General features: G+C 45.5%; 1 protein-coding gene across 2 annotated transcripts in view; it reads left to right on the top strand.

The window, feature by feature from the left end:
• LOC118096135 (cyclic nucleotide-binding domain-containing protein 2) overlaps nucleotides 1–26,238 on the top strand; it is a 38,832-nt gene extending 12,594 nt beyond the window's left edge. For both annotated transcript variants that reach the window (XM_035137489.3, XM_088671685.1), the window contains 11 exons: nucleotides 396–521; nucleotides 1,390–1,443; nucleotides 5,760–5,923; nucleotides 8,319–8,475; nucleotides 9,726–9,877; nucleotides 11,222–11,360; nucleotides 14,998–15,124; nucleotides 19,553–19,730; nucleotides 21,295–21,466; nucleotides 22,477–22,616; nucleotides 25,557–26,238. In XM_035137489.3, coding sequence (XP_034993380.2) covers nucleotides 396–521; nucleotides 1,390–1,443; nucleotides 5,760–5,923; nucleotides 8,319–8,475; nucleotides 9,726–9,877; nucleotides 11,222–11,360; nucleotides 14,998–15,124; nucleotides 19,553–19,730; nucleotides 21,295–21,466; nucleotides 22,477–22,616; nucleotides 25,557–25,890 — 1,743 coding nt within the window. In that variant the 3' untranslated portion in view covers nucleotides 25,891–26,238. The remainder of the gene's footprint in view (nucleotides 1–395; nucleotides 522–1,389; nucleotides 1,444–5,759; nucleotides 5,924–8,318; nucleotides 8,476–9,725; nucleotides 9,878–11,221; nucleotides 11,361–14,997; nucleotides 15,125–19,552; nucleotides 19,731–21,294; nucleotides 21,467–22,476; nucleotides 22,617–25,556) is intronic.
• Nucleotides 26,239–27,915: the final 1,677 nt, after the last annotated feature.

Here is a 27,915-nt window from a genome sequence, read left to right as displayed (position 1 = left end):
TGCTATGCTCCTGGAAAGAGGAGAGAGAGAGAGAAAGAGAGAGAGAGAAAGAAAGAAAGAGGAAGGAAGGAAGGATGGAAGGGAGGATGGAAGCTGGGAGGAGGGGTGGAAGAGGCTCCCTTCCTTCTCTTCTCACCTCGCTCACTGTCACGGAAGCAGCCCAAGAGCCAGTTTCCCGCTGCACGCGGCTCTGGCTCTCGCATTCGCTCCATAGGACACACAGACTTTTCCCCTTCCTTTTTGGGAGGGAAAAAGTGTGTCTTATGGAGCGGAAAATACGGTAATCTCTATCTATCTATCTATCTATCTATCTATCTATCTATCTATCTATCTATCTATCTCCTTTCTCCTTGAAACAGAAGTGACACCATTGTTTTGTTCCCCCACCCCCAAAGCACTTCCACAGGGTTTGTAAGAATGTTATCCTGATGATCAGGGTATGTCGCTGCTTCCGGCGTGGACTGAAAGGATTCTCCTGTTTTCACCTGATAGAGAAAGACACTCGTGGGGAGATTGAGGAAGTAAGGAATATATATATATATTTTAAAAACCCACAAAAAAACACCACCACCAAAAGTCTTGTATTTACTATTGCTCTCGTTGCTCATGGGTGCTTTTTATATTTAATAAAATAATTATGAAGTTGGCTTGTGCTAAAATCATAGCATAGAAACAGAGTAAGATTCTCTGTAAGTTGGAAGGGACCCAAGGGTCATCTAGTCCAACCCCCTGGGATGCAGTTATTTCAACATGCTGTCCCCCATCCAATTTGAAACTGCACCGGACTTTGCATAGCTTAGACGTATAAGTCCTTAAAGGGTAATAAACGGGTAAAGGTAAAGGGACCCCTGACCGTTAGGTCCAGTCGCAGACAACTCTGGGGTTGCGGCGCTCATCTCGCTTTACTAGCCGAGGGAGCCAGCGTACAGCTTCTAAGTCATGTGGCCAGCATGACTAAGCTGCTTCTGGCAAAACCAGAGCAGCGCACAAAAACGCCGTTTACCTTCCCGCCGGAGCGGTACCTATTTATCTACTTGTACTTTGACATGCTTTCGAACTGCTAGGTTGGCAGGAGCTGGGACCGAGCAATGGGAGCTCCCTCTGTCGTGGGGATTCGAACTGCTGACCACCTGATCGGCAAGCCCTAGGCTCTGTGGTTTAACCCACAGCGCCACCCGCGTCCCTAGAAAGACTCTCTGCGTTAGCCGGGAAACAAACCCGGGTCAACTGCTTGGAAGGCAGCTATGCTCGCCATTATACCACCAACAGTAAAGGGTCATAGGACTTCTTAATTATAATAAAATTATTTAAAAGAGCTAATGTACTTAAGCTTTTTCTTCTTGTATGATCCATAACGAAATTAATTGCAGCTCGTTGTCTAACTTACAGGACAAGAAAAAGGCCAATGCTGTGTTTGATCGCCATGAGTTCAGTGTTTCAAAGGTCAGGACAAGCCATCTTACGTCTTTTCTTGCCCCTACAGTAACAGTAGGCATTTGTGTTTGTGGGTTTAGTTCAGTTGTTTGAATATAACCGTTTGGTGTGTTTTGCTATTACTGGGGGAAGTGGCTTGATAAGCCAAGGGTGACGCTGCTTCTTCCTTGAGAAGTTGTCTTTGAATTCATCGCCCTGCCTGCTTCCTCATCCATGATGTGGCTCATCCTAGCACACTCCTGAAATGCTCTTTTGCTTCCCAAGTGATCTCCCCATCATGAGATCAAAGCAGAGGCCATCTCGAAGCGCCACCATAGAAGAAGGAGGAGGAGGAGGAGGAGGAGGAGGAGGAGGAGGAGGAGGAGGAGGAGGAGAAGAAGAAGAAGAAGAAGAAGAAGAAGAAGAAGAAGAAGAAGAAGAAGAAGAAGAAGAAGAAGAAGAAGAAAAGTTGAGAGATTGCGGGACCACCGTGGTGTGATTCACACCCAAAAATCTACACATAGCGGGAGAGAGCATAGCTACCAGTGTGAGCAGTGCCATGGGGTAGGGCTTGGGGGCAGGGCCAGATTTAGGTTTGATGAGGCCCTAAGCTACTGAAGGTAATGGGGCCCTTGATACGTCCAGCTGTCCTTTGTCAACAACAAGTTGTCGCTGTTTTTTTGTGTTGGATATATGCTATATGATAATTTATGGACCTAATAGGTATCTAACGCCATTTGCACATATTGCCATGCAACCAGTTCATGCAGAATGTAAGGAACCCTATATATAGAAATGAGCAAACCAGTGATATTTTAGGGAGCAGGCTAGCAGGCGGGGGCCATGACTTGCATCATAGGAGCCTACGCAACACAAAACACTGTTGGTGTACAGTATTCAGGTTTTATTTTATTTGTTTTTTTATCTAATATTTTCAAAACGTACATCCAGTTCCCCCCCCCTTAAAATTCTTTTGGACCCCCCAAGAGAGTGGGGCCCTAAGCTATAGCTTGTTTAGCTTATACATAAATCTGGCACCGCGTGGGGGGCAGGAGTCCAGGGATCCACCTAGCAGAGGAAACAGGAGGGCTCCCATGTGTACTAGCTTCATCTCAAGTAAAAATAACAAAGAAGTTGACAAACGGCTCCAAGTTGTGCAATCTGAGTAGCACAACCTGATTCCGACAGCCTGTGGTAGGTGTGTGGCCTTGATGCTCCTGAGAGGTTCAGACTCCGCCAGCTAGATACTCAGTGCTGCCTCTGGTAGTTCTGATCACCACTTCATACTTAAGAATCTCTGGGTAAAAGAGTAAAAGAGTGTTGGAAAATGATTTATAATGAACGGAACAAAATGTTTGAAATTACTCCCCCCTCCCCCGCACCCAAACCAGAGTCCTTTCTGTTGGGGATAATCCAGGCTGAAATTCCCAGGTGTCCGAAAAGGTTATTTATGTATGTAACAACTGCGGCCTGTGTTTTGTTAGCCCCAAAATGTAAAATGAGCAAGGTCCCAAACACAAATTTTTGGCAACTTACCATCTTTTTCCGTGTATTGGACACCCCTTATTTTTGGGGGGGGCAAATTAAGAAAATGGGGGGAAATTGCCCTGACTTGTTGAATTTTGGGGGGGAGGATTGCCCAGAGGCTAACAGCCCCAGGAGTCTAACAGGCCGCCTATCAGCTGTTCCCTCGTCAGGAATCGCTGAGCTGGGGGGCCAGAGTTGAGCTTTTTGGGCGATTGAAGTAATATCCCCCCTCTGCACCTTTAACATCAGGGAAACATCACGCCTTGCGCTTCTCCTGTGTAACGTTGCGCTGCCTGCGCACGAATGGAGCCGTGTGAAGACACCGCACGGCAAAAACGGACTGTCTACAGCCTCCCCCCCCCCCCCGCTGTAGGGCAGGCAGAGTGGGAGGAGGCAAGCAGACTACAGAGGCCCTGCGGCTCGCTACTGCCAGGAGCTGTGACTGCTAGAGCGAGTTCCGTATTTATTTATATATTTAATTACTATATTCCGTGGATAAGACGACCCACGTTTTTAGACCTAAAAAATTGGGTTAAAAAACCTCGTCTTACAGACAGAATATGCACAACTTGCAGACTTGACATATAGAATAAGAAAACAAGACGAAGATACGTTTAAAGAAAATGGGGAAACGTTTATTGAATATAGGGAAAATAATTGTGTACAGCTGAAAACACTGGCAGCATTAAGACAACAGTGTAAATAAGTTTTGATGGATGTAATAATGGAAAACCGATTGGTATAGCTTTTGTAAATTATGCAGGGATATAAGATATGCAAAATGAACCATGGAAAGAGAAGGAAGGAAGCCATGGATATCTTAAGTATGTAAAATATTTATCTGACATTGTAAAACACAAAAATTAAAAAATCATATCTATTTTTAGAAATCAATCTCTGGGCCAGGGATGGTATAGGTCAGACACAGAGAACTTGTGGCCATCCAAATATTGGTGGACCACAACTCCCATCTTCCCTGCCCATTTGGCCATGCTGTCTGGGGCGAATGGGAGATGGAGCCCTACAATGGACACTCCTATACTAGGTATTTGGGATGTATGGTCGTACCTTGGATCCCAAACACCCTGGAACTCGGACGTTTAAGCTCCCAAATGCTGCAAACCCGGAAGTGATCGTTCCGGTTTGCAAACATTCTTTTGGAACCCGAACGTGGGACGGGGCCAATCAGAAGCCGCAATTTGGTTTTTGAGCGTTCTGGAAGTCGAACGGACTTCCGGAATGGATTCTGTTTGACTTCCAAGGTATGCCTGTCATTTTAAATAGAGTGCTTGTAATGAAACATGAGATGTTGATGCCCAATACCGTAAACCAGGGGTCAGCAAACTTTTTCAGGAGGGGGCCTCTGTCCCTCATCCCTTGTGCCTGATTATATTTGGGGGGGGGAATGAACAAATTCCTATGCCCCACAAATAACCTAGAGATGCATTTTAAATAAAAGGACACATTCTTCTCATGTAAAAACACGCTGATTCCCGGATCGTCCATTGAGAAGGCGATTGGGCCGGATCCAGCCTTCGGGCCTTAGTTTGCCTACCCATGCCGTAAACTATTGCTTGTCAACCAGTTTGCCATGGCACCCTGGGGAGACTTGAGGAATGTTCAGGGGAACCCCCCCCCGGGATTGTGTGTGTCTCCTTTCATCACCTTGCAGCCCATATTTTCATGCATTCTCTCCCTCTCTCTTGCTCTCTGACGAACATTCAGGGGAACCGGCAACTTTACCTTGCAGCCCATTATCTCCCTGCATCTCTCTCTCTCTCTCTCTCTCTCTCTCTCTCTCTCTCTCCACAGCGGCCATCCTTCCTTGAGTTCTCCTTCTCCTGCTCACTGCTTCCCAATCACATTCCAGATTCCTAGTCTCCCCCCCACCCCACTCTCCATCCATTACGTCAAGAAGTGATGCTGATCTTAGTGGTTGCGCTCAAGAGATATCTTTGCAAGTTATTTACATGCTTTTCTCCGATCAACTTGGAGTTGTGGAGGAGGCTTCAATTTTGTATCAGAGGTGGTGGTCTGTCAAAATTTCCACTGCCAACAGGGCACATTAATATACTTTTGTTGTTGTTTTTTTAGTCGTTTAGTCCTGTCCGACTCTTTGTGACCCCATGGACCAGAGCACGCCAGGCACTCCTGTCTTCCACTGCCTCCCGCAGTTTGGTCAAACTCATGTTAGTAGCTTTGAGAACACTGTCCAACCATCTCGTCCTCTGTCGTCCCCTTCTCCTTGTGTGCCCTCCATCTTTCCCAACATCAGGGTCTTTTCCAGGGAGTCTTCTCTTCTCATGAAGTGGCCAAAGTATTGGAGCCTCAGCTTCAGGATCTATTCTTCCAGTGAGGACTCAGGGCTGATTTATTTGTTTTTGTCCATGGAGTTTTCTTGGCAGGGATACTGGAGTGGCTCCAGGTGGATCACGTTTAGTCAAAACTCTCCACTATGACCTGCCCGTCTTGGGTGGCCCTGCACGGCATAGCTCATAGCTTCTCTGAGTTGTTCAAGCCCCTTTGCCATGACAAGGCAGTGACCCATGAAGGATAATATACTTTAATGCATGGCAAATAAAAAAATAAAAAATGCAGCCATTGCTATCTCAGTTGAATTGTGATTTTCAGTGTATGACAATCTCATGGACAGCTGTATAAAATGTTCTGCAGGTGCACCTAAAAGGCAAGAAGGGGGTCGTTTGGTTTTATATCCTGAGAAAAATAATCATGCCCAAGTCAGGAGCATAGGAATGCCTTCGTTGACCCACATAAATGTGATTATGTATTAATCTAAACGATGTTTGGTATCTTCACAGGAGCATTTTCCTTTTAGAGCAATCCAAATAACCAAGAAGTCACCGGCATGGAGGACTGATAATGAAATAAAACATTTACAGAACCGCTTGCAGTTCCTGGAAAGCTTTCGACAGTATAGTCCAGTCCTGCAAAGTCTTCTGGCCAAAGTGATTCGCTTCGAACGGTAATAATAATAGTAATAGTAGTACGGTAGTAGTAGTAGTAGTAATAATAATAATAATAATAATAATAATAATAATAATAATATATTATTTATACCCCGCCCATCTGGCTGGGTTTCCCCAGCCACTCTGGGCGGCTTCCAACAGAAAAATAAAGCACAGTAATCTATTAAACATTAAAAGCCTCCCTGAACAGGGCTGCCTTCAGATGTCTTCTAAAAGTCTGGTAGTTGTTTTCCTCTTTGACATCTGTTGGGAGGGCGTTCCACAGGGCGGGCGCCATCACCGAGAAGGCCCTCTACCTAGTTCCATGCAACGTGGCTTCTCGCAACGAGGGGACCGCCAGAAGGCCCTCGGTGCTGGACCTCAGTGTCCGGGCAGAACGATGGGGGTGGAGACGCTCCTTCAGGTATACTCGACCGAGGCCATTTAGGGCTTCGGTAACTGGAAGGGTGGCGATGGTGGGGGTTTGTAGCAGTTCAGCGTGTTTCTGTAATTTGATTCCATCTTTCTGAATTGTCCAGAGATGTAAATTCTAATACCAATACCCTGAAACGGGCCTGGTAGCCAGTGGTGGAGCAACATGCTGTAGCCCCCCGGAGTGGAGAACAGGCGGGGGCATGGCTGGTGCGCGTCGCGGGGGTGTGGTGTGTCACCCGCAGGAGTGTGCCGCATTGTGCCTGCGTGGGCATGGCACGCTGCCCATGGGGGTGTGGCGCACGTCCCGGAGGCAGTGTCTGCAATGGCACCCTTTCCCCAAATGGTATCCAGTGTGGTACGCTCCCCCGTCCCCCCTTGGTACACCAGTGCTGGTAGCTCACAGGCACTGCTTTCAGGATTGCTATTATGCCCATACTTACCCCTTGCAATAGTCAGGTGGGCACATTCTGCTCTAGCTGCAGCTCCTCGGCTGTTTTGAAGTGCGGCGCTTGCAGTGCCCATCGCGATAAACCGCACTCGCGCGGTTACCAGGGCATGGATGACTGAAGCCGGTTCTATCCTGGTCCAAAAAGAGCTAGATCTAGATCTGGAAGTCTCCGTTAAAAAAGAGGCCCACTGGCTTCCCTGCCTGCCAGCCTTGGGAGTTGAGAAGGCCAGGCTAACTAGCACCACTATTGCCCACCAGCTTGGCAATCTGCTTCTGCTGCTCCCGGCAGTGCCAGTTAACGTGGAGAGTCAGCCCAGCTGCGGGGAGAAGGAAGTAGGGGCTCGCAGGCCTCGGGATCCATGGCAGCCGCCACCATTGCTTGGCATGAAGAACGGCAGAAGGAACAGTGTGGCATTGAGGAAGGCACCCAGAAGTGGCTCCCTGGTGATTTCATGCTCTATTCAGACTCTCCAAGTGCCCCTATTTCCCAAGGACAGTCCCGGATTTACAAAAGCCGTTGCAGTTTCTGATTTGATCCTTTCCTTAGGGTGTCCCTGTTTTCTTCAGAGAAATGTTGGAGGGTATGGAGTTATTTGACTCCTGAGCCGTCTGAAGGCAGCCCTGTATAGGGAAGTTTTTTTAAAAAATGTTTATTATGTTTTTATATATCTTGGAAGCCGCCCAGAGTGGCTGGGGCAACCCGGTCAGATGGGGTGAGAATCAATAGTAAATAGGACGTCCCTATTTTCATTGAAGAAATGTTGGAGGGTATGTCTATAGCAGCTGCATAAGATCTAATGGGTTACCGAGGAGGAGAGCAGGGAGCAGGGTTTGGCAAGCAGGGACTCAGCCCCCAGTTCAAACATTAACTGGGGATGTTGCAGCAGCTGCTTTTTAAATTGGAGTCAACTTCCGTGCTTAAAAAAAATGCAGGAGTGGTTTACTGTATGTGGCAGACCGCATGCCAAAGTGTGGATTGTACAGTTACTAATGGGATTTGCGCACAACTCAATCCGGATGGTCCGTTCTTATGCAGGTGACACTAAAACACTGAGCCTCTTGGGCTTGCCGATCAGAAGGTCAGCAGTTCGAATCCCTGCGGCGGAGTGAGCTCCCGTTGCTTTGTCCCAGCTCCTGCTAACCTAGCAGTTCGAAAGCACACCAGTGCGAGTAAATAAATAGGTACCGCTGCGGTGGGAAGGTAAATGGCGTTTCCGTGTGCTCTGGTTTCCATCACAGTGTCCTGTTGCGCCAGAAGCGGTTTAGTCCTGCTGACCACATGACCCAGAAAGCTGTCTGTGGACAAACGCCGGCTCCCTCGACCTGAAAGCAAGATGAGCGGCACAACCCCATAGTCACCTTTGACTGGATGTAACCGTCCAGGGGTCCTTTACCGTAACCTTTCTTTTAACCTATGTTGCATCTGTAAGCAGCTCTTGAGTTGGTGAAGGGTATGATAGCGACCGACGTCATTCGGTTCAGGTTTATTTCCACTAGCTAATGATCTTGTCCGGTTGTCCACTTTCTAGGTTTGGTCGCAGGAGAGTCATCATCAAAAAGGGACACCAGGCAGACAGTTTCTACTTCATCTATTGTGGTTCTGTTGCTATCACTGATGACGACGATGGTGGCAGCGCGTTTGTAGAAGCAGCTCCGACTACAATTCGAAGAGGTGCTTGTTTTGGTGTAAGTGCTAATCTGTAGTAATAATAATAATAATAATAATAATAATAATAATAATAATAATAATATTTCCCCAGTTTACAGCACTCTGGGCAGTTTACAGCACATTAAAAATGATAAAACATTGGACATGGAAAATTTCCTGATACAGGTGATGTCTTCTAGATGTCTTCTAAAAGTCAGATGGTTGTTTATTTCCTTGACATCGGATGGGAGGGTGTTCCACAGGGCGGGTGCCACCACCGAGAAGGCCATCTGCCTGGTTCCCTGTAACCTCACTTCTCACAGTGAGGGAACTGCCAGAAGGCCCTTGGAGCTGGACCTCAGTGTCTGGGCTGAATGATGGGGGTGGAGACGCTCCTTCAGGTATACTGGGCCGAGGCCATTTAGGGCTTTAAAGGTCAGCACCAGCACTTTGAATTGTGCTCGGAAACCTACTGGGAGCCAATGTAGGTCATTCAGGCCTGGTGTTATATGGTCTTGGCGGCTGCTCCCAGTCACCCGTCCAGCTGGATTAATCATGCATATCAGAATTTATATATATTTTTAAATACATGGACCTTTACATCAACATGGAATCCCAGGATCTGAGTTCAGTTCTGGTACTCAGAACAAATTATTGGGCTCACATAGAGAGGGGTGGGGCAAACAGAAAAATTAGAGTCTAGGAAAGCAGAGCAGTAGCTAGAGAAGGAGAAAACCTGCTGTGAAAAGAGCAGAGGTGCCGTGGAAACAATGGTTTAGAGTTGGAAGCCACAGCGGGCAAGAGAAAAGCATCCCCCTAACATTTCTCCAATGAAAATAGGGGTGTCCTATTTAATAATAATAATAATAATAATAATAATAATAATACTTGTATTATTTATACCCTGCTCATCTGACTGGGGTGCCCCAGCCACTTTGGTTGGCTTCCAACATATATAAAGACATGAAACATTAAACAACTTCCCTATACAGGGCTGCCTTCAGATGTCTTCTGTATTGTATAGTTACTTACCTTCTTGGCTCCGGGGTCACATAACTCCATACCCTCCAACATTTCTCTGTTGAAAGTAGGGTAGTCCTAAGGAAAAGTGGGAGGTGGATGAAGAAAGAAAGAAAATGGCGAGAGAATAGGAAGAGATAGTAGAGCTATGCATTGCTAAGAACCCCAAAGTGAAGAATCCCAGATTGACTTGAAATACCGCTGGCTGTAGGCACCTACTATTGGCTGTGCTGCCCAGATTCATTCCTATCTTCCTGCTTATTATTAGGAAATTGCCCTTTTGCAAAACACAAGGAGGGTCGCCACTGTAGTCTGCCTGGAGGAAACGGAACTGCTGGTGGTGGACAAAAGTGATTTTTTTGCCTACGAGCTAGACAAGGAACTTAACCGGGAGTTCAAATATCGATATGAATTCCTGAGGTAATATATCCCTGCGTAACCGTGTACCACTGCATCTCTGCATAATTCCTTTCCCCTCTCTTGTCCCTTTGCCCTCTTCCCAGCTCCTTTTAAAAGCCGGGATTTGCGTCACGACCTCTAATGACAATGTGCACTTAAGCTTTCCCACCATAAGTGCATGGGACGTGGGTGGCGCTGTGGGTTAAACCACTGAGCCTAGGGCTTGCCGATCAGAAGGTCGGCGGTTCAAATCCCCGCGGCGGGGCGAGCTCCTGTTGCTCGGTCCCAGCTCCTGCCAACCTAGCAGTTCAAAAGAACCCCAAAAAGTGCAAGTAGATAAATAGGTACCGCTCCGGCGGGAAGGCATAGCTGCCAAGTCCGGATCGTAAAGATCCGGGATCGGCAGCGCGCGCACGACCGGAAGTTGCGTGACGCGACTTCCGGTGGCGCTTCGCCCTTCTATGGGCACCAGAAAATGGCGGCGCCAGCGCCGGAAGTCGCTTCCGCGCATGACCGGAAACATGTAAAAGCGACTTCCGGCGCCGGCGCCGCCATTTTCTGATGCCCATAGAAGGGCGAAGCGCCACCGGAAGTCGCGTCACGCAACTTCCGGTCATGCGCGGAAGCGACTTCCGGCGCCGCCGCCGCCATTTTCTGGTGCCCATAGAAGGGCAAAGCGGCACCAGAAAAATGGCCGCCGGGAAGAATCGAATTTAAGGGACAATGCCGGGATTTTCTGCCAAACGGGAGACCGCCGGGAAACGGTGAGAAAAAAGGGGTTTTCCCGGCGGATACGGGATACTTGGCAGCTATGGCGGGAAGGTAAACGGCATTTCTGTGCACTGCTCTGGTTTTTGTGTTCCGTTGTGTCAGAAGCGACATAGTCATGCTGGCCACATGACCCGGGAAAACTTTCTGCGGAGCGGACAAATGCAGCTCCCCCGGCCTGTAAAGCAAGATGAGCGCCACATCCCCAGAGTCATTCACGACTGGACTTAACTGTCAGGGGTCCCTTTACCTTTACCGTGAGTGCAGCCTTATGTGATACAAGAGTGCTTTTACTATGAAAAGTCTGAGTCAGCTGCTGTTCCGTTGTCAAAAGAAGCACAGTTCCAAAAAAGAGCTGCTTTAAAATAAAATAAAAAAACCCCTCTTTCCCAGTAAGCCTAATGGAGCACTGCTCATTCTGACCCAATATGCAAAATCCCAGCACTTTCCAGCCCTTTTTCTATTATTATTTTTCTAACACCTCCCTCCTCTCAAGAGTTAATGTGTAGGCCCATGCTTACCTCGACACTGAAATCACGGTTGCCAGCTTGAAACCCTTGCAGATGAAAGCTTTCCATGTATCCCTCCTGTTTTCAGAAGTGCCGACCTTTTCGAAACACTGCCCGATTCTTCAGTAGCGAAAATAGCCTACTACTGCAAAATCGAGAGGTCCCACTATGGGCAGGTGATTACTAGCGACATCACAGATTCGTCCACGATGATATTTATTACAAAGGTGAGCTCAGCTTGTGAATAATCCTTCATAATATGCTTTACTTTCCCAGCAGATGGGGATGTCACTGTAGTCCTTTGGGGAGTCTGTTTCCTTTGGAGGTGAGCATATTGGACGTCAGTTCCGGGGGGTGGGGTGTATTGTGTATTGTGAAAATCTTTTATTTACAAGACCATGCACAAAGCAGAAGTCAGAGCATAACGACCGATCTCCACATCAAATGGAGGGCACCCTTTGCATACCCGCACACAGCACACATACCCTAACCTCCGTCACTCCCAGCAGAGCGCTCCTGGACCGCCTCCCCAAGTCACGAAACCTTGAGGCTCCCGCCAAACCTCAGTTCAAATAACCAATCGTGACTGGGGAGGCGGAGCCAGGGGAGCAGACCAAGGAGTGCCGTGTTTCTCCGAAAATAAGACACCGTCTTATATTTATTTTTCCTCAAAAAAACACACTATGGCTTATTTTCAGGGGATGTCTTAATTTTTTCCTCCTCCTCCTGCCGCGGCTGGCATTCCTGCTGCGCCTATCACTATGTCTTATTTTCGGGGTATGGCTTATATTCCTTGAATGCTTAAAAATCCTGCTACAACTTATTTTATGGCTACATCTTATTTTCGGAGAAACAGGTAGTAGTCTGCTCTGTTAGCATAAAAAGGGGGCGCAGAACCTACCAGCGATCTCTCAGTCGGCTCCAGAGTTTCACCCACCCTGCCCTCCCTTCGTTTAGGATTTTTATTGCAGGTTAACATCTTCTTTACAGGTATGCAGGTGTTGCTACGGTCTCTTAAAGGACCGGGAAGGAATTTCCCCTGCATTGGCAGGTTTTGTCTTCCCCGTAGCAAAACGTCACAACTTTGGTGGTTTTAGGCCTTCCCTAAAAGGGGGGGGGCGTGAAGTGATGACACCTCCCCACACACTGCAGCAGCGATCCCAGCGTTCCCCGTTAAAGGGAAAGCTGCAAATGATGGAGAAGCACCGCATAGCAGCTGGTATGTTACGAGTTTGCCTTTTTACACACGCGTGATTCACCAGGGTCATGTTGAGGGGAGTCACTGGCCATACACTGAAAGGTTGTCAGTGCGCTCCCCTGTGTTGTGGTGAAATGGGGGCGGGCTCTCTGCTTAAACATACATCTTCCAGAGCCAGCCCAATCTCCAGAAATATTGGTTAACCCTGATGTGCCCCAGATCCCCGGCCGGGGACTAGGAGGGATAAACGCCCAGTGCCTAAGCCCAAGGTCTTCCTACATCTGAAAATTTAATAAAGTTGTGGCCAATTTCAATCCCATAACACGTTGTCACAAGTCATTATTCCACCCGGGGGGTTGTCTGGGGTCGGGGTTGGGGGTCTCCACCTGGGCACTGAAAACTCTCCAAAGCAACATTGGACCAAACCTCCAAAGACCTCCAATACAAACAATAACTGGGTGGACTTGTGGCCAGGGGCGTAGGACGATAGGGGCTCCAAGGGGCGCCATCGCAGGCGCCCGCCCCGCCCCCAAAACGTACGCCCCGCCCCTGGAACGTGTGTTACACCCCTCCGGGAGGTGCGCCACGCCCCAGGAATGCACGCCACGGCCCTCTGGGAGGCGTGCCCCACCCCCGGAACGGGCGCCAGCCCCGCTCCCGGTGCCGGAGCATGAAGCTCCGCCACTGCTTGTGGCCACTTTTATGCTGCCTGGCTCCAGAATATTATGGACTGGGCAGATGATAGGTTGTATCCAACGCTGGAGTTTTGTTCAGGCAACAAACTTGTTCTGTGAAACAGCACTTTCCCCCCTTCCACTGCCTTTAGCCCCTTGTACACCATTGCAGGGGGAGGAAAGGAAGAGGAAAGTCCCATTGCACGTCTGGGAATCAGGCAGCGAAATGGCATCTGGGCAGATTTCCGCTGAATTGGCAAAATATCCGGGAAAACATGGGTGTGCGGCAAGTAGGGCAAGAATACAATAAGAATATAACAAGAATACAAAGCTGAAGCTGAATGAACTGTGGTTAAAATATTATGTTCGTTTTTCGCATGATCTAGTCCTTCCTCTGCCCACCCCCCTAATATTCTTAAGAGGGTCTCTTCTCCAGTCTTCAGAGGCTTCCACTCTGCAGTTCTAATCTGAAATCTTAGGCACAGTACTGCACCCAGAGCTCAGAAACTGCTTGCGCTCATGAAATTCCCTCTTGCAAAATATGCCTAGAACAGTGGGCGTTTCAAACACTGGTATTTTGGCACATGAGGCAGAAAATCTCACAAGTGCCTCTCTGTGGCTGAATAACAGTAAAAACGCAAGAACAACAAATTGCTGTCCATTCATGATATCCCAAGTACAGTGGAACCTCGGTTTATGAACACCTCGGTTTATGAATTTTCGGTTTACGAACGCCGCGGACCCATCTGGAACGGATTAATTCACTTTCCATTACTTTCAATGGGAAAGTCCGCTTCAGTTTATGAACACTTCAGTTTAAGTACTCCGCAGACCGTCTGGAACAGATTAATTCACTTTCCATTACTTTCAATGGGAAAGTTCGCTTCAGTTTATGAACGCTTCAGTCTATGAACAGACTTTCGGAACCAATTACACCCATGCTTCGAGTTAAGTACGCTTCAGGTTGAGTACTCCGCAGACCGTCTGGAACAGATTAATTCACTTTCCATTACTTTCAATGGGAAAGTTCGCTTCAGTTTATGAACGCTTCAGTCTATGAACAGACTTCCGGAACCAATTACACCCATGCTTTGAGTTAAGTACGCTTCAGGTTGAGTACTCCGTGGACCCGTCTGGAACAGATTAATCCACTTTCCATTACTTTCAATGGGAAAGTTCGCTTCAGCTTATGAACGCTTCAGTTTAAGTACTCCGCAGACCGTCTAGAACAGATTAATTCACTTTCCATTACTTTCAATGGGAAAGTTCACTTCAGTTCATGAACGCTTCAGTTTATGAACAGACTTCCGGAACCAATTGTGTTCATAAACCGAGGTACCACTGTATAGGCCATTTCGCTCTGTCTCATACTAAGGCTCATACTTGAGTGGAATGTGATGCTGGACAAAGGAAAAGAGTTAGCATGGTGCCCTGATAGAGTTAGAAATAAGGTTTCAGCTCCTAATTTAGTTCATCGGAGTAGTCAATTAAATATCCTTTTAATCTAGTGCCCATGATTAATTAGGCAACTCCACCCCCCCAAAAAAGAATGTAAATTATCTTCTTAAGAAGACACTGTAGATGGCAGTACAGTCAAACCTCGGCTCCTGAACGACTCTGTTTTTGAACGATTCAGCTCCCATATACCAGAAACCTGGAGATAAATGGTCCGTTTTTTGAACATTTTTCGGAAGCCAAACATCCGACGCAGCTTCCTCTTGCGTGCAGGAAGCTCCTGCAACCAATCAGAAGCTGTGCCTCGGTTGTCGAATGTTTCAGAAGCTGAACGGGCATCCGGAACGGATTGTGTTCGACAACCAAGGTTCTACTGTATTCCTCGAGAAACTTATTATAAACTGTCAAGGTTTGTAGATCAGGTCAATTCCTTTTCCTCCTCTGCCCTCCTCTGTGTTCTAATCTTGGGAAGATGTGCATAGCTATGGGCCCATATGATCAACGCAACAGTAGTTTTTTCTCTCGTTGTTTCATCAGGGTGTGTGTGAGGTTTTACGACTGGTGGATCTCAGCACCTGTCCATCTTACCACAAGTGGATCTCAAAACAACTGTGTTTCCCCAAACGCAAGCTGCAAATGATGGATAAGCGCCGCATAGCAGCTGGTATGTTACAAGTTTGCCTTTTTACACACACGTGATTCACCAGGGCTTCTCTGTTGCCAGGATGGCACCTGGTCTCAGCGCATGGTCTTGCAGGTACACAAGGCTACAGTACTGCCTTTCTCAAGCTAAATGGGTCCAGGTCTGGTCAGCCATTAGATTGGAGACCATCTGAGAACCACATGAACACATTGCCTTGAGTTCCATGGTGGGGAAAAATGTAATGCAAAAAGCAACACATAAAATAGTATTAATCTTCCCAGATATGGTTCTTATGCTGGTCTCAGCGAAAGAAATTTCTAACGTACGCAGCACTATTTTTTCTCGAAAAGGTGGTGCCAGAACTTGTCAGTTTGCATTTCTTAGTGCAGAAAGTATTGATCTGATGTGTAGAGATCTTCCCTATTCTAATTAGTTCAAGAAGGTTCTGGAAGCTTCTCTGTGTGAAAGAAACAAGCAGAAGGTTCATGGTGTTTGGGTTATTCCTTCAGAGAAGCTGAGTACAGCTGACTTAATCTGGTTCTGTTATCTCTTATGTCAAGGTCATGATGACTATAATACAGTGGAACCTCAGTTTACGCCTACCTCCATTTACGAACGCCTCCGTTTACGAACGCCGCAGACCCGGAAGTGTTTACATCCGGGTTCCGCGGCGTCGGACGCACAGACGCGATCTGCGCAGCTCCGCATGCGCAGAAGCGACCTGCGCAGCGCGTGCGTGCACAGAAGCGCTCTATTGGTGCTTTGCGCATGCACAGAAGCGTGCCTTCGGCGAGTGAATGCCTTGGCGAGCGAACGCCTCCGCGGAACAGATTGCGTTCGCAAACCGAGGTGCCACTTTAGTGAGGCCAGAAGGAGCCTGGGTTTCACTTTCTCTTTCTCTCTCTCTTCCTTCTGGTGTGTTTTGTACTTAGACTGCTTAGTGTTAAGGTTTTAGACTTATATTATACGGTAAGTTATTGTAAGTTTAAGTTAAGTCTGTTGCGACTGGATTTCCTATGGACAGTGCCAATCCTGAATGTTTTGGATTTGTGACCATTATGCTCATTTGCCTTCAGTAGCCGTAAAGCTCTGCTGGATGAAATACCATTGCCTCTGGTCTATTTTTTTGGGAATCCTGCAACGTGTTTAAGTTTTTACTCTGCTAACTATATGTTGGGATCGGTTCTGTATCAATAGTGAGTAGAATTTAAACTTACCTTGAACACTTTCCTCCTTCTTCTAGAAGGGCAATGAGAGAGGGCTCAGAAATTAGTTCCAGTGAGTTCTGGCTTGAAAAAGCCCTGATACATACAATAAATCGTGTGGGGTTTTTTTTTAAATGCAGAAGCAGAATCAACTCACCAATTTTGAATACCTCCATCTTGTTTTATTATTTCTTTCTTATATTCTAGCTTTCTTCCATTATGGACCTTGTTCACCAGTTTTTAAACCCACACTCCAAAGTTAATATTGATTCCAATTTAACTTATCACAATGGCCTCAAATAGTCCAGAAAAATTATCATTTGGTGGGGGTCCTGGGAGAGTGTTCTCAGTGGACACCCCAAAATCAAGCAAAACACCATAAGCAAGAGTTGCTTTCACATTCTGAGACCTCTCTGTTTGCCTTGGCCAACGTTCTAGGTCTCCTTTGCTGATCTTGGCAGGAAGGCCGTTCCAAGAAAGCTTGGAACCCAAGCAGTATAGGATGTGCCAAAACTCTCTTTTCCCACGAAACGGTGCACTAGTATGGAGAAGAGAATAAACATGAAATGGAATAAAAATAGCAAAACAAAGAATCGCTGTAGCTGAAAGCAGAAAAGAAACTAAAACAGGCTGACCTTTGCTCGTGGATTTTCATAGATGGCAGCAATTGCATGGCTTCTATTTCTATGCCTCTATCCCTGGAGCAGATTTAGCAAAAACTGTATGTAGAAAGCAGACTGGGAGGAACACAGCCACACACAAGCTGGCTTTGCCTCGAGGTCGCAAGAGTCGTCCGTTAACATTTTAACTGAGGTTGCTTTTACATTTCTTTTTAAATGTTTGCTTTGGTAAGTTGCTTTGAGTTCACCTTTCTGGAAAAAAGCAAATAATATAAATGAATGAATGAATGTCAGTGATTTTTTTCTGGGGGTACGCATACATCTAGATCAGGCATCCCCAAACTTCGGCCCTCCAGATGTTTTGGACTACAATTCCCATCATCCCTGACCACTGGTCCTGTTAGCTAGGGATCATGGGAGTTGTAGGCCAAAACATCTGGAGGGCCGCAGTTTGGGGATGCCTGCTCTAGATATTTTGTGAACCGTTGGCCTCATTGAGGGGCAGTATTTAAATATGAGTAGGAAAATGAGAGTACCTCTAAATTTTTTTTTAGAAAAAAGCCACTGCGTGGCGTACATTTAAATCACACTGTTTCCTCCACAAAGCCCTGGAACTGTAGTTTATCCCTAACAGAGCTACAATTCCCAGCACCTTCACAGTTCCAAGGATTCGTTGGGGGACGTCATGTGCTGAATATGCAGCGCATCATGTGAAGCCCATTCTTTCCCTCAATGAATTCTGGACGGTCTAAGGTTACCAGATTATTTCCAATGAATCCAGATTTCAATGTCCATGGATTTTGTATGGGGACTGATTCGTAAATCCGGGGACTGTCCCCGAGAAACGGGGACATCTAGTAACCAAGCCCTAGACCAGTGGTCCTCAACCTTGGGCCTCCAGATGTTTTTGGCCTACAACTCCCATGATCCCTAGCTAGCAGGACCAGTGGTCAGGGATGATGGGAATTGTAGTCTCAAAACATCTGGAGGCCCAAGGTTGAGGACCACTGCCCTAGACGATAGTTTACCCCTCACAGGCTTATAGTTCCCAACAGCCCTGAACAAACCACAGTACCCAGAATTCTCTGAGGGAAATAATAATAATAATAATAATAATAATAATAATAATAATAATAATAATACAGTCATACCTCGGGTTACAGAGGCTTCAGGTTGTGTCTTTTCAGGTTGATCCCGCGCCGAACCCGGAAGTACCCGAATGGGTTTCGGCGGTCGCACATGCGCAGATGCGCTGAATTGCGCTTTGCACATGCACAGAAGAGCTGAATCGCAACCCACCACCTCCCGTACGGATCACGTCCGCAACCGGAGCATCCACTGTAATAATAATAAAAAAATAAAAAATAAAAAAATTATAACAATTTCTTAGCAAAATAAAAAAATTCCTTCAGTAGCACCTTAAAGACCAACTAAGTTTTTATTTTGGTATGAGCTTTCGTGTGCATGCACACTTCTTCAGATACACTTGAAACAGAAGTGTCAGACCCTTATATATATACAGAGGGTGGTGGGGGTGGGTGGGAATGGGTGATGGGCTGATGGGAGTGGTAAACCTGTAAATGGCTGTTAACGACTGCTGATGACTGCAATTAGTCCAGGGGGGACAATTTCTTATTTATACCCCACCTATAATTTGTTTTAAGGGCATAGTGAGTAGGTACACCATACTCTCCAATATTTCTCTGATGAAAATAGGGATGTCCTATTCTATTAATTAATTAATTAATTAATTAATTAAGCACCACTCATATGACTGGGTTGCCCCACCTGCTCTGGGCAGCTTCCAACATATATAAAAACATAACAAAACATTAGTCATTAAAAAAACTTCTGTATACAGAGTTGCCTTCAGATATCTTCTAAAGATTGTAAGATAAAGGTCAAGGACCCCTGGACGGTTAAGTCCAGTCAAAGGCGACTATGGGGTTGCGGCGCTCATCTCGCTTTCAGCCCAAGGGAGCCACCGTTTGTCTGCAGACAGTTTTCTAGGTCATGTGGGCAGCAAGACTACAATAAACCCTTCTGGGACACGGGTGTCCCTTGCTTTTTTGGGGGGGGGGGACTTTTAACACAACCTTCTTACAAGTTTCAAATTTTACAGAAAATACCAGAAACGAAAAAAGCAGAAATAAAAAAGTGCTACCATTAACTCATCTACTACAGAAATCTAAACCCCTTGCATAAATTGGCCTTCACACCTTAATGCATTTTTTTACACATTAAGTTTGAAGTAGCCCTTGTTTAAGTTTTTTTTGGCAGTGCACACCTAAAGCATGCATTCTTTCAATGTCCTTTTTTCTTTTTAAACAAATGCCTCTTAGACTGCAACCCTTACCCTGTTCACCTGGGAAATAAGCACCAATGAATTCAATATGACTTACTTCTGAAAAGGCTTGGTTAGTGTTAAAAACCTGATATGTGAAAACAGTGTAAAAAAAAGATATTTAAAGTATGAACTTTCTGAGCTATTCCTATCCTTTACAACATGCAGTTTTATTCTGCGATAACTTTTTGAGTTTTCCTTTAATTAAATTAAATTTAGAGGGGGGGCAATGGCTTTTTTTTACATAACAAGCTTCAGAGATGCTTTCCTTCCTATGCAGAGATTGCGTGCGTTGACAGGTTCAAAAGCACAATGTGGAATTCCTTCAGTGGGGAGAGATTGAAGGATCTCAAAGACTTCTATATCAGTCACCGGAATGAACAGTATGACCAATTCATGAAGCAGGACAGTCTCTTCAACAGGGAGCATAAAAGTGTTGTGATAAACGTGGACAAAAGGTGAGAGGTGAGGGGGCTGAGGGGGCTTTCTGGGTTGTTTTCCTAGAGGCAGAGAGTGCAAGGGAAATGGCTGGTCGCGTAGAGTGCAAGTGGCAGGAACGTACAAAGACAAGGAAATGTTTCTTACCATCTGCTTTTTATTCAGTATTTACAGAGAGAGGCTATAGAACCCAGCCTCTTGTATGTAGGTGAGCTACACAAAATATCTGGAAGCATTTCATTTTGGATTAGTTTCCTTCTGCTATACCAGGGGTCAGCAACCTTTTTCAGCCATGGGCCGGTCCACCATCCCTCAGACCATGTGGTGGGCCGGACTATACTTTGAAAAAAAATATATGAACGAATTCCTTGCCCCAGAGATGCATTTTAAATAAAAGGACACATTCTACTCATGTAAAAACACACTGATTCCCGGACCGTCCGCGAGCCGCATTTAGAAGGCGATTGGGCCGCATCCGGCCCCCGGACCTTAGGTTGCCTACCCCTGATCTAAACTGTCCTCCTCTTCCTCTTCCCTAGAAGGGTCAAGCTGGGGAGGCAGTCTCTCCCATTCCTCGTCTGCCCAGACCCTGACAGCAAGGGGATAAACCTGTAGTGTGGAACCGCCAATCCATGGGTCTAATTGGGGCCACCAGGCCTCTGGATTTGGCCTGCAATATTATTTTGGGCAAACCATGTCCACCTGTCGTTCACCTGAGATCACATGAATGTCAGGTGGGGAGATCTGTTCACTCTGATCAGTGTGCAAAATTTCAAGGTAAGGGTTCTTGTATCTCACAAGGCACACTGAACCATCAAAGAGCAGCCGGCATTTGGCACTTTTACAGGTGCTTTATAATACCTGTGCCGTGTTTGTAATAGCCCAATCCTTTACACTTTGGAACTCCTTGCCCGGCACTTTTACTGTATTCTTTTTGGTGCCTGCTGAATGGATTGATCCATATTTAGATAAACCTACCCAGATGTTTTTGGGGATGCAGGTGGCGCTGTGGTCTAAATCACTGAGCCTAGGCTTGCCGATCAGAAGGTCGGCGGTTCGAATCCCTGCAAAGGGGTGAGCTCTCGTTGTTCAGTCCCAGCTCCTGCCCACCTAGCAGTTTGAAAGCACATCCAAGTGCAAGTAGATAAATAGGTACCGCTCCAGCAGGAAGGTAAATGGCGTTTCCGTGCGCTGCTCTGGTTCTCCAGAAGTGGCTTAGTCATGCTGGCTACATGACCCGGAAGCTGTCTGCGGACAAATGCCGGCTCCCTCGGCTTATAGAGTGAGATGATCGCCGCAACCCAAGAGTCGTTTGTGACTGGACTTAACTGTCAGGGGTCCCTTTACCCAGGTGTTTTACCCAGATGTTTTTACCCAGATTTTAGAACATTTCGATGAGTTTTAAATTGCCTTAGTCTCTTTTATCGTGCTTTTAACTTTCTGTACATTTTAAATTATGGTTGTAATTTTTTTTAGTGACGATTTTATCGATTTACCATTTTGTAAACAGCTTTGAGGTGATGTATATATTTTATGAAACAGACAAACAAACAAACAAGTGTGCCCCCACTTTTCAATTTCAAGTCCATTCATTAATAAGCATCATGGGGACGACGGTCCAGAGGTTGTTCAAAAGATTATATCGGGAGAGTTCAGAAAGGAACCTCTGTACTCTACTTCCTATGGAGAGATGCCAACTTCTGTTGCAGCAGCTGTATACATCAAAATGGATGAATTGCGCAAAGGCGAAATGATAGTAAGTATATTCTACCCTAACAGAGCCGGACATTTTCGTGGCCGTGGTGGGACTATATGTAAACAAACAAACCCCTGTGTTGCAAAATGTGACTCAGCGATATTAAAAGGCAACACGATGGCCAGAAACAATTACAGTATAGAAAACTTTATGAAATACAGTGGATGCTCAGGTTGCGAACATGATCCGTGCGGGAGGCACGTTTGCAACCCACAGCGCTGCATCTGCGCTGGCCGAGGGAGCTGGTGTACAGCTTCTGGGTCATGTGGCCAGCATGACTAAGCCGCTTCTGGTGAACCAGAGCAGTGCATGGAAACGCCGTTTACCTTCCCGCCGGAGTGGTACCTATTTATCTACTTGCACTTTGACATGCTTTTGAACTGCTAGGTGGGCAGGAGCTGGGACTGAACAACGGGAGCTCACCCCGTCGCGGGGATTCGAACCGCCGACCTTCTGATCGGCAAGCCCTAGGCTCTGTGGTTTAGACCGCAGCGCCACCCGCATTCCGGTATATAAGATAGAAAGGTGGTATACAAATTAAAAAATGAAATTAAATAGTGGGCGGAACAGCAAAAGCCTGAATAAAACGAGTTTAATATAGTTCAATAAGTTATTTCACTTATTATATGATTTTTGATTAAATAAACATCCTAGTGACCTAGTGCCCTTTAGACATCAAATGCCTTTGCAATAACTGGCCAGAATAATACAAGAGGCTGAACTTCCTGAGGAACTGGGACGGATCTTGCCTGTGGATTGCCTCTTGCATCCATGTTTATGTTCATGAAAGAGGCCTTGGGTATTCCTTCATTCCAGCCCCTTGTATTCAGAAAATGCCTTGCATTCAGCATTAATTTCAGCAGTTACGTACAAATGGAGTGGTGAGCATTCGGCAGCCTAAAACTGAATTAAATCAGACTCTGCAAATACGGTACTTTTAAAGGTGGCCTGTTCAAAAGTTGTACAAAGGTTGATGGAAGGGTCTCCTCATGGTTCGCATTTCTTCTCAGGCGAATCTGCACGATAGTCGTGTCATAGTTTTGGTCAGTCAGGGGGCAGAGATCATCCGTCTGAAAAAAGAAAGGGTTGAAGAATGGGCAGATGCTGCCACAATGCTAAAATTTGGGAAAATAAAGATGAAATATCCCAGGTAAGCACGACTGAATCATCGGGGTGGGCTGGCGTGAGATAATTACTGGAGGGTTGTGATGCATGGGGGACAAGCCCATTATAGAATGAGGGAAACACAGGTGCTATGTTGTAGACCAGGCATCCCCAAACTTTGGCCCTCCAGATGTTTTGGACTACAATTCCCATCTTCCCCAACCACCGGTCCTGTTAGCTACGGGTCATGGGAGTTGTAGGCCAAAACATCTGGAGGGCCGCAGTTTGGGGATGCCTGTTGTAGACTAAGTTTGAGGCCCCTCTGACAAATCTATTTCCCTGTATCTGTATGGAGTGTTCGGATATTATGTGGTTTCCTGGAGCCAATGAGAAGCAGGTTTAGAACAGAACAGAACCCAAACAGTACAGAAATTTATTCGTGTATGCGACTAGAGTGGCAAGAATGTTACTTGCCCAAAGATGGAAAGAAGAAGTAGTCCCGACGAAAAAAGAATGGATACAAAAACGTATGGCCTATGCAGAAATGGCGAAAAATAAGGAATCAAGATAACAAATTAAAAGAAGCTAAATGACACCAACGGACCCATGGGGTGGTATTCAATTAAGTTTTACTCTGAGCAGACCCACTAAAGTTAATGAGTACGACTACGTTTGTTTGTTTGTTTAGTCGTTTAGTCGTGTCCGACTCTTCGTGACCCCATGGACCATAGCACGCCAGGCACTCCTGTCTTGCACTGCCTCCCGCAGTTTGGTCAAACTCAAGGAACTGGCAAGCCACTCCAGTATCCCTGCCAAGAAAACTCCATGGACAAAGACAACGACTAAGTTAGACCCATTAATTTCAGTAGATCTACTCTGAGTAAGACTTACTTGAATACCACCCCATGGCCTTGAGGTGGGGTAGCACATCCCAAGCGATGTTGTGATGGCCACCAGCTTGGATGACTTTAAAAAGAGAATAGAACAATTCATGGAGGAAATGGCTATCAATGGATACTCAATATGTCAGCTATGTCCTGTTGTGCTCAGTTTCTCCTTGTGGGCTTTTCCAGAGGCATCTGGTTGGCCACTGTGAGAACAGAGTGCTGGACTAGATGGGTTTTTTTTCCCCAGGAGAAAATGAGAATTTATGCTCTAGTCTGGCATTTGCCCCAGAAAAGCAGGACCGGATTTACGTATAAGCTCAATAAGCTCTAGCTTAGGGCTCCACTCTCTTGGGGGCGCCCAAAAAATTAAAGGGGAAAAAACTGGATGTACATTTCCAAAATATAAGATAAATAAACCAAATAAAATAAAACCTACAAACAGCAACAGTGTATTGCGTTGTGTAGGCGCCTATGATGTAATTCATGGGGCCCGCCTGCTAGCCTGCTCCCTAAAATATCACTGGTTTGCTCATTTCTATATACAGGGTGCCTACATTCTGCATGTGCAAATGACTTTAGATACCTATTAGGTCCATAAATTACCATACAGCATATATTCAACACAAAAAAACAGTGACAATTTGTTGTTGACAAAGGACAGGTGGACATATAAAGGGCCCCATTACCTTCAGTAGCTGAGGGCCTCATCAAACCTAAATCCGGCCCTGCAGTGAATAACTGTTTGGCTGCAGGGAGATGCTACCCTATCCTCAATTTTGATTTCACTTTTCTTTTTTTCTTTTTTGTTAAAGATTTTATTGATTTTCCATTTTCAAAACAAATATCCAATATCAATACAAAACATTAGTTTTTCATCCCCCCCCCCCCTGGTTGACTTCCCTCAGCTTCCATTTCTGGTTTATTACATCAAATGATACATTCTGCTGTTTATATACAATACTGTATTATCACTGTGTTATGTAACTGTGTTTTATGCAACTAAAATTGTAAGTGTTTATTTAAATCCTGCCAACAAGTCCATGTTTTTTTGGGGTGTTTCTGCAAATGTATTGTAAAACGTTTCAAAGCCCCTGTTGTGCTTTTCTCGCAGTTTGTCCATTAACTTTGTTAACTCTGCGTAGTTCATCAGTTTTTCTTGCCCTTATTCTTTAGGTGGTACTTCTCCACTCTTCCAAATTTAGAATTCTTGCTGCTGTTGTAGCATACATTAATAATGTCCGTTTTTCTTTCGGCAGCTCTTGTCCTAAAGTACTTAACAAAAAAGCTGCTGGGTTTTTTTTTTAATTAACAAATGTTATTTTAAACATTCTTTTCAGTTCGTTGTATATCCTTTCCCTTTTTTTATATATATAATCTTGCAATCCCACCACATATGATAAACTATACCTTCCCCTTCTTTACACCTCCAACAGTTCTTTTGTTCTGTTTTATACATTTTTGCCAATTTTACTGGCGTGATATACCACCTGTACATCATTTTCATGCAATTCTCTTTCAACAATATGCAATCGGTAAATTTCAAATTCACTTTCCAAAATCTTACCCAGTCCTCAAATTGTAAGTTGTGACCTACATCCGGTGCCCACTTAATCATTACTAATTTGACTTCCTCATCTTTGGTTTCCCATTCCAAGAGTATATTATACACCTTCTTTAATAGTTTGGAATTATTGTCTATAATATCCTTTTGGAATTTTGAAACCGTGTAAGTAGATCCTTTCTTATTATCTTCTTTGAAAATTTCATTTAATTGTCTTGTGTTGCAACCAACCCTGGAGATGTTCCTTTATCTCATCATAGCCTTTCAATTTTAACTTTCCTTGTTGTTCTGTGAGTAAGTCTCTGTGTGTTAGCCATGTTTCTTTCATTCTTGACGTTTTAACTGATAATGTTTCAATAGGTGATAGCCACCACGGAGTTTGGGGTTCCAGTCATTCTTTATATTTCCCCCTACCTTTATGAAAGATTTTCTTGTTATATGATTATGGAATCCTTTGTGTGCTTTAGCTTTTCCATACCACAGATGCGCATGCCAGCCAAATCGGTTATCGTGTCCAATTTCGATTTCACTTTTTCAGTGATGACGAGCTGTGTCAAGTCTTCCTCAGACAGAACTCCTGGGAATCGTTTAAGAAAGATCTGCTGGGCATTGTGATGCGGCCCAAACTCATGAAGATGGTCCACCCTCCTCATCCGTGCCCAACGGAAGAAATCTACGACCCTTGGTGCGTGAACCAAGCAGGCGTCTTAGACCTAAGTCAGATGCGCCACCAAAAAGAACCTAGTACCTCAGAGAAGTATAAGTTCGTTCCCGTTGGGGTGGAACAAGAAAAACAGAGTTTGCCATATATTCAGCCAAGATTGATCCATAGCATCACAGTCCTCCGTTCACCTTTGGACGGAGCATTTTAGCGAGCTGTTTCAAGGTTTCTTATTTACCGGTCAGCGCGACATGGTGGGGGGCAACTCTAAAAAGATCAAGGGGTGATTCTGGCAGTGTGTGTGTGTGTGTGTGTGTGTGTGTTCGTTCACACATAAATATACATATACAGCTTTGCTTTATGTAAGTTTTCTTCTCTGTTAGAAAGCACCTTATTATTTTTTCCCAGTAGATCTATGGTGTGAATTCTGAATCAGCAGTTAATTTCATTTTCTTTCAGTATTGCCATAGAGAGAATATTTTTTCCTTCAAGATTCTGTGTTTGTGTGTCCCCATATATATATCTCAATAAATTATATTTAATGTTTAATACTGAAACACTTCAGCATTTTACGTGTGTTTAATGGAACGCTGGGAGTAAATCCCATTGAATTCAGTTGGATTTATTTCTGAATAGACATACACAGGGTTCTTCCTCGTTCCCATGAGCAGGATGTTATTCAGTAGTGGTCTGGAATTCAGATTGTGTCATTAAGTGGGCTTTGAGCTCTAGTGCCACAACCTTGCTTCAATACCCTCCCCTGCAATGAAAAATTTAAAAAATTCAGTAACGAAACTTGACAGGGAGATGCACTGGGAAGTGTGAGAGAGCAATTGCTTAACTTTTGATGTCCTACAGCCTCCCCACAAACGAAATCAGAATGAATGCTCAACAAAGAGCCAACATCATGTAATCTTCTCCCAAACTTTGTACACAAATGAATTGGGATGAATGTTCAGTAAACAGGTCATCTGGAAGCGACCTTAGAAAAATCTAGTACTGAACATCTTAAAGGTAGAAGTGCTGTTTGATGTAGTGTTGCTCTAATTCCAGTGCAGTGTGTGTGGCAAAAATTAACATCACCCTATCACCTTTTCGAATTGCTAAGATTGAAATCTGGCTCATACGGTTCTGCTGTTTTATGTCAACTATGCAAGTGAGCTACACGAAATATCTGGAAGCATTTCGTTTTGTACTAGCTAACCCTGCCACGCGTTGCTGTGGCTCAGTCTGTTAAATGGAGCCTCAGAGTCCCCCTTCACACTCCCCTCACCTTCAGAGTCCCCCTGTTTTACACGTGTTCTGTTTACACAGGCGAATCCCTGTGACTTCCCCCACCCTGTCCTGACCCATGACCCACCCCGGCCCCTCCCCCCACCCCAGCTCATCCCTGTGATTGGCCCCACCCTGTCCTGACCCATGACCTATCCCGCCCCCTCCCATCCCTCATCCAGGCGAGCCCCCACTTCCACTCGGCCCAGTCTGGAAAGCTGAGCAGAGATGGTGTGGAGATGGAAGTTTTCCTAGGTGCAGTACCAGTGTAGCCATCGCTAGAGGGCGCTGTTTTGCAACCTCTCCTGTGCTCCCAGCACACACTTTCGTCTGATTTGTGAGTTCTGGAACACGTGGTTTTGGGTTTTTTACCTGGCCCAGGTATGACATCTGTCTTTGAAAATGGTATGGGGTTGCTCTCGTAGTCACATTTGACTTTGTGTCAAAATTTGAACGCAATCGGTCAAGCGGTTTTGTTGAACATTGGAGACGAACACATACCCCCAACAAGGTCTGAGGGACAGTGGACTGGCCCCCTGCTGAAAAAGTTTGCTGACCCCTGATATAGAGCATAGTGGTGATAATGCCAAGGTTGCATATTCCTGCATTGCACATGATCTTCAGGGTTCCTTCCAACTCAACGATTCTATGAGATTTCTATTAGATTTGCGGTATGATAATCTTGGCAACTGGAGGGGGAGAGGCAGGAAGCGGTGTCCAGGTGATCTTTTCTCCCTCGTTCCACAAAAGGCCTTCTACCACCGGCTGTTTTTCAATACAGTGCTTGGTTGTTTTGAGTTTGCATTGTTAACTGGAATCAGGTTAACTGCTGATATGTTTTGCAAATGAATAATCCACAGCAGACTCATCGACATCCCTGTCTTGTTTACTCCAAGGTATGAACAGAGCATAAAAATTATATCGGCTCTGCTTACCTTGCGATCCTGATTGAAGGTTTTAAACA

The sequence above is a fragment of the Zootoca vivipara genome, chromosome 1 (genome assembly GCF_965207765.1).
Source record: "Zootoca vivipara chromosome 1, rZooViv2.hap1.1, whole genome shotgun sequence".
In the NCBI taxonomy this organism is placed as follows: domain Eukaryota; kingdom Metazoa; phylum Chordata; class Lepidosauria; order Squamata; family Lacertidae; genus Zootoca; species Zootoca vivipara.
This window is presented reverse-complemented; position numbering and strand designations above follow the sequence as displayed.